The 7,065-nt window shown below is 33.1% G+C and overlaps 2 protein-coding genes across 2 annotated transcripts in view; one reads left to right on the top strand and one right to left on the bottom strand.

The window, feature by feature from the left end:
• The window catches only part of LOC108686871, a 5,214-nt gene extending 1,915 nt beyond the window's left edge, over positions 1-3,299 (bottom strand). The window contains exons 1-8 of the mRNA XM_018192366.1: positions 3,112-3,299; positions 2,134-2,369; positions 1,736-1,839; positions 1,401-1,556; positions 1,231-1,298; positions 965-1,147; positions 704-837; positions 461-565 (exon numbers count right to left, since the gene is read on the bottom strand). Coding sequence (XP_018047855.1) covers positions 461-565; positions 704-837; positions 965-1,147; positions 1,231-1,298; positions 1,401-1,556; positions 1,736-1,839; positions 2,134-2,369; positions 3,112-3,299 — 1,174 coding nt within the window. The remainder of the gene's footprint in view (positions 1-460; positions 566-703; positions 838-964; positions 1,148-1,230; positions 1,299-1,400; positions 1,557-1,735; positions 1,840-2,133; positions 2,370-3,111) is intronic.
• Positions 3,300-4,800: 1,501 nt separating this feature from the next.
• LOC108686893 (protein lin-9 homolog) overlaps positions 4,801-7,065 on the top strand; it is a 3,066-nt gene continuing 801 nt past the window's right edge. The window contains exons 1-5 of the mRNA XM_018192400.1: positions 4,801-4,863; positions 5,100-5,433; positions 5,727-6,035; positions 6,208-6,625; positions 6,693-7,039. Of these exons, the coding sequence (XP_018047889.1) occupies positions 5,186-5,433; positions 5,727-6,035; positions 6,208-6,625; positions 6,693-7,039 (1,322 nt within the window). The 5' untranslated portion in view covers positions 4,801-4,863; positions 5,100-5,185. The remainder of the gene's footprint in view (positions 4,864-5,099; positions 5,434-5,726; positions 6,036-6,207; positions 6,626-6,692; positions 7,040-7,065) is intronic.

Below are 7,065 nucleotides of genomic sequence, written 5' to 3'. Positions count from 1 at the left end.
AATATAATTATATATAAATCATTTTTTCTTGGGTTTATAAGAAAAAAGATTAATAATCTAACAATAAGATAAAAATTTTACTTAGCATATAAGAAGTAATTATTATTATCAATTTATAATGTCAAAATAATTTACATTTTGATTATGATATCACTCAACTTCCTCATCCAAAGGATCATCTCGCGGCAGGGGCTGAAATTTGTTTCTTTGCCGACAGACTACTATTATACCCCCACAATAGCAGATTGAAGTCAAGAAAATTATAAATCCCAAATAGCCCAAATGCCGAAAAAAAACTATAAAAAATAAACGAATAAATTTATACATTTATAAAAAAATTGACATACTTGTGATGTACTAATCATTTTACAATTAACTATAATTTAATAATAAAATTTTTATTTTTGTTACTATATTTTATGTGTTCTATTATATTTTCATTGTGCAAGTTTTAACTGACCTTGTGTCAAAAGCCGAGTTTTAGATACAACGATGATCTTCATGCGCATCATATTAATATTATTCACGTAGCAAGTATAATTACCTTGTTCTTGTTGGGACACATCTGTCGAGAAAAAATATATAGTTTAGAAATTTTTACATAGAAACTAAAATTCTTGTCATACGTTTGAATAAATAAATGAATATATTTCTGTGTTTGTATAAAACTTAAAAAATCAATATACGTATACTTTTAAATTACCTTTTAAATAGAGAGTTGAGAAAGTATCTACCATCACTCGGGCTTCTCTATCTTTTTGACGAAATGACTGAGCCGTTCCCTTCTTCAAAGTAAGCGCGTCCTTTTTCCAAATTACTTGCGTTTCTATAGTCGATCTACATTCAAAATATATCATCTGTTTCCAATTTTTGTGTTTAATTATATGAAATATTCTATTAGGTGCGAAAGGATTGACTGAATTTAATAAAAAAGATACGCTCGAGAAATCTTTTGGCAAATTACTCCGGACAAGTTACGGTGAGATGTGCGCCTTCGGCGAGAACATATCGTTTAGCGTAACGAAACATTTCGCCTTTTTTCTTTTTTTTTACGCGACATCTTTTGCAAGTTTCTGTTAAAATAAATTCTGGCAAATATCGTACGATGCGACTGATACTGGGAAATTCACTTTGAAGCAGGGCAGATCTAAGAATGTACAGCGTTTTTTAAATTCATTATGTTATCGTATAAAAAATTCCTATTAGAAATTTGAAATTATAGACATTTACTTGCAAGGTAGCATTGGAGATCCTCGGAAAAAATGTATAATGACTGAATCATTTTTCTCTATCATCGTCTAAAAATAGATATCAATAAAGTAATTAATAAAATAGTGATAAAAGATATAAAATCGTTAATGTTTGATTATGTAAAGATTAAAAATACACATAGCACTCACCGAATTTATAATGCGCTTTAATCTACAGTAGCCCCTGCTGGTTTTAATACCGCGATTATTTATACATTGTTTGCATGGACTCCAGGGACCCCATTCGGATATTACCTGAAGGATTACTTCTTCACGAATTTCCGCTAAGTCAGTCATTCTCGAGACCTGCCAGAAGATTCCTTTCTTTGAAATCACGTTAAAAAATTGTTAATCTTATCGTGACACGTTATGATTCCTAAAAAAATTACTAATAAAATGATTCTCTGTCCATTCATTGTTTAAATAAAAAGGACATAATGTATATTTTGTAATCTTTTTTATCAACTAAGAATTTGTTAACTTACTGCAAATTTCGTATTGACAGGCCATAAATATATTTCTTGATACTTTCCCCATTCTGTTAGGTTTCCCTTTTCTAAAAATTCTCCGCCAATATCCTTGAGAAGTGCTAGCCAACAAAATACTAAATACTAATTTTAATAGAAGAACTCAGAACTATTTATTAATATAAATATTGATGAAATATGGATACAATAAATATCAGAAAAATTATAATAAAGGCGGAATAATTAAAGTTAATATTTTAAAAGTTAATTGTAATAAGAAAAATATCCACATAATTAATAAAAAAATTTTATTAAGAATTTGTCGTTAAAAATAAAGCTAAGCTTTGAAATATGCTTTCAACATAGTGTAATATTATATTACAACAAAATCAAATTATACTGCCATGTTATTTTACGTTCGATCCTATAATTATATTTTTTTTCTTCCTCTTGTCCTTCTTTGCCATGGCATCGATAAATGCCGGCGTCAATGACTGTGAAGTTTTTTACAACTAGAGAAAGATCCGGCATTGTATAGATTCTACTGTACGAAATGTTATTATCCATTTCCAACTCGACTTCCTTTTCAGGGTTTTCTCGATAACGATCTTGATAATACCAAATTTTTGGTTGAGGTTCCTCATAATCATTGCTTCTGCGAAAATTTAGATCCCAATATTCCCAATAATTTCAAATTCAATCAAAAAATTTATCTTTTAGGAAAACATATTTCTCATATTTCGAAAAAGTATCATAATAATTAACTAAATTAATTATAGAACATTTTAATTTAAATTAGGTGACTAAACTTCATTAATTTAATAGACACTGAATTCAATTGATAGAAGTGCTTAAAGTACAATTCATTGTTATTAATTTAATTTTTCTTCCCTTATATACGTGTATATTATTTGATCATCAATTAAATGAGAGTTTGATCAAAATCGCTCTTAAACTTGTTTAATCCTCCGTCTGCAATCATATTTTTAATTTTTTCGTCTGCAATATGGATTTTCTTTGTTCTGCTCAAATTTTTTGTTCTAGACTTTCAAAGAATACGAAAAAATTAAGAGTTACTTGTCAATATCTCTAGTACATCACCAAATAGATTTTTAGCTCAAATAAAATTTATATTTAATAAAAATTGAAATTTGAGCAAAATGAAGAAAAACGGAATTTGTTTAAAAATATGTAGCAATATTAACAATAAGAGAACTGGGATTCCACGTTCCTTTATTTCGAAGATTTTAAGAGAAATTTTTGAGAGCGAAATTTCGCTTGTGCCAAAAATCCAGATAGTAGACGGAAGGTTAATTTAAGTAATAAAGAAAGGTATCGCTTTTTTATGGACACATTACTTTATTTATTCTAATGTGTATCTGAACAATTCTTACCAAAAGCGACATGCTAGTATAATATTCATATTATTTTCAGCAGCGATGAGCAAATATTCGTCATTCTCCTCAGACGTAATCAATCTGTCTTTATCTCTGCAGTACTTTTTAACATTTACAAGCGTACCATCAATAGCCACGCAGTTTCTACTTGTTAAAGACACAATAATGATCCAAACGACGTACATAGCCGTTTTGAAAAATTCAAGAAAATTAAAGTACAAACGAAAAAACGCCTATTGAAGCGTAATACTTGAAGTAAGCGGCGAAAACTGCGCATGCCCATGCATGCAGCTGCACTTTTCATCTCTTTTTCTTCTCTCTCCAATGAATAATTTATACATATTTCATAGTAAGTGCAGAAGGTGTAATTTGCAAAATTATTTTTAATAATGAACATTTTATTGTATAAATAATTCCGTTCTTTGTAGCTGAAATGCAATTTCAATTAATAAAGCATGTATATACATAATTGGACATTGAAAACAAAAAAGAAGACAAAAAGAGAAAATGGATGCAAACTAATTATAGTTAAACTTTTTATGTTTTGCACTTATTTTCTCTTTTTTCTCCTTTTCTTTTCAAATTTCTAATTATGCAAATTCTTTATTTAATTTCTTAATTGAAATTGCATCTTAATGCAGCTACAAAGAATTACGGAATTACTTATACATTCAGATGTTTATTAATAGAAGTAGAAGATTGTACAAGGTGTACTAATTTAAGTGATACTTTAAACAAAGAAAAAGAGTAACCACAAAGTTCAAATTTTTAACTAGAGCTCCTCGCGCAAACTTAATAAAAATCGTATTAAAAAACGAAGAGGTTAACTTATTTTCGCCGCTAAAGTCTGCCGCTTAATTATACGTTATCCAAAATAAAAAGACTTGTATATAATTATTTATTTATTCGAGAAATGAATCCTTCATGATCGGAACATCTCGAGAGGAAGCGACGCATAGTTGCTAATCGCCGCGCAGAATATTTTGGAGCTCGACAATTTACCGCATTCGCGGATTTTTACGTATCTTACCGACCCCGTGTCGTACGACTTCCGGGACGGCGCCAATCGCCAACCAGGTCCGGCTACACGAGATGGCGGACCGATGAACCCGATAGAGTCGGAAGTACGTACCCATGATGCATCACTGATTGTCAACATGGCGGACGTGATTGAAAGTGAGTAAACTTTGCGTTTATTTTCGGGGAAATTAATGGGACAAGCGTCCGCGGGCGATCACGGCGATCGACGCCCGCGGAATCCGCATTCCCGATTTAGCGGTTCGGCGGATCGCGCCGCTGCCAGCGCTTCCGTGCCGTTCGCAATCTCCGTTCGAACGGCGATTGGGTGCGGATCGGGTTTAAAATTTCAAAAATCGCCAACACACGATTCAAGCGGGATTCCGCTGTGAATTTCGCGTTCGGCGTTACCCCGTGGTTGAGTCCGACGGCGGAGTGCCTGTATGTCGCGCCGATCTGCAGCGTTGACCTGCGGCGACAGCCACCACGAGTCCAACCGCTCGCGCGGACTGTTTATCAAACATCTCCTCCTGAGTTTGGTTATGTCGTCTCTGCTGTGCTGGAGCACGGTCGATATTCTCTCGCGAATTTGTCGTACCGCCAATTTGACGCTCTCGGAATTTTACCTTCGGACCGAGAGAATAGTTATATTTCCTTGTTGCCCGTAATTGGATTCTTGCTTTTATATTTTATCGCAAATACATTGACTATTGTCATGCAGTCTCAGCTTAGGTATATGCGTTTTTTTTTAATTTCTCAATTTTGTTTTTTGGCATAATATTAATTTGTATGACTTTTAGATATAATGTTGCTGATCTTTATCGTAATACAATAATATGTAATTATTGAAACAATTCTTACTTAATAACTTTGTAGATTATTAGGCTACATGGATTTTATATCAGAAGAAATTATTTTTCCATTTAATATCGCATGTGCATGTAGTGATTTTGAACAAATTTGTTCAGGTGAATCTGCGGAAGCATTGCTATCCATAAAAAATGGTGGATATCCATCCATTGATGAAATCAAGACTGAGATTGAAGATGATACAATGGATATGGATGAGCAGCATAATTTGAATCACTCGGATCAGCAAATGGATACAGAAGAGTCAGAACCGATACCAGAGCTAGGACCTGCAGCTTTAGGTCTGCAAAGGGTAGGCACTCAGCCACCTTCCAAACCCAATCCACCTACACAACCGGTACAGGTATTGAATCGTAGAGGGATGCCAGCGAGAATTAGGAAAAAGAACAAATTGTTCTATGATGACATTTTGATCAATCATCCACATCACAGGTGAATTATTCTTTTCATAATTAAAAATAAAAATTATGATTAATTAGACAGGCAGTAAAATGATAATTGCAGCGCTAAACTTCTTTAAAGTCAGGAATTTTAATTTTCCAAGAAACTTTGTAAAATTTCCTGATTTTTTCTTGATTTTCTTGACTGTTTTCAATTTCCCTGTTTTCCTTCTTTCCAATTTTGATATAGTGAATTAAATAGATATAGTGAATGAAATAGTGAATTAAACTGAATTAAATGATTTTTTTTCCAAATTCATTGATGTATAATAATGATGTTTATAGAATCAAGAAGGATCCTTCAGCTATAGATGCAAAACAATCCCCCAAAAAGATGATGCGGCCATCACCAGTGAAGAGGCAGACTAAGATGTCAACCACACCAAAAAGTACAAGTTCATCTTCGCAATCGCAACCAACAACTCCTGTAATGACTCCAATCAAGCAAGAGAAGGAGCCTGATAAACTGTCACAACTTACATCGCCGGATCGTAAAATAGGACAGAAAATTGGCATGAGATTAAGAAACTTGTTAAAGCTACCGAAGGCACATAAATGGGTGTGTTATGAGTGGTTTTACAGCAATATAGATAAGTATGTATAAATATAATTACTGTATTTCTATTTTATCTATATTTATCTATACTTTTTAATATTATTTTATTAGTAATATTAATGAAATAATACAAAAAATATAGATTTTTATAATGATATCAGAGATATAAATTAGTTTTCCTAGTATTCCATATAATGTTTTTTCTTGCAGGGTGTTATTTGAGGGCGATAATGACTTCATGATATGTTTGAAAGAATCGTTTCCACAATTGAAAAGTCGCAAACTTACGCGCGTGGAATGGTGCAAGATTAGAAGGATGATGGGCAAACCGCGAAGATGTTCGCAGTCGTTCTTCGAGGAAGAGAGACGTGAATTAGAGAGGAAGAGGCAGAAAATACGAATGTTACAGCAGAGGAAGACAGCAGATATAAGCAGTTTCAAGGATCTACCATCTGAAATACCATTGCAATTAGTAATCGGTACGAAAGTGACAGCAAGATTAAGGAAACCGCAGGATGGTTTATTCACTGGAAGCATCGACGCTGTTGATACCAGTAATAATACTTACAGAATTACGTTTGAGAGAGCTGGACTTGGGACGCATAGTGTCCCTGATTACGAAGTTTTGGTACGTTTCTTGTTCTCTGCAAGGAAAATGTGTACGTTTATATTAATATACGATTTGTTTTAACTAGTCGAATGAACCACCGGAGACAATCAGTTTGACATCATTCTCCCAGAAGTTCAGACCACGACCTTTGCAATATGCACCTTCATCACCATACATGATGAAGTTATCTCCGCGATTGACCAATGACCCTTTAATATCGAATGCATCCGTCTCCATTCCAAAAAAGACGAATACCGGTGGTACAGTGAATGGCTTTCCACTCAAATTACTTGAACTTATGGTCAAAGTAAATAAGATATTAACAACCAAAAAGAATAAAGTCAAGAAATTGAAAGAAATGAACGGAGAAGCTGAGAAGAGACGTTCTTTAGGCGAATCGCTTCCTCCCGATTTTGAAAAAAAATATGCAGGGTATAGCTAGTTAAATACATAAAGAA

Source organism: Atta colombica, unplaced genomic scaffold (genome assembly GCF_001594045.1).
Source record: "Atta colombica isolate Treedump-2 unplaced genomic scaffold, Acol1.0 scaffold198, whole genome shotgun sequence".
Taxonomy (NCBI): Eukaryota; Metazoa; Arthropoda; class Insecta; order Hymenoptera; family Formicidae; genus Atta; species Atta colombica.
This window is presented reverse-complemented; position numbering and strand designations above follow the sequence as displayed.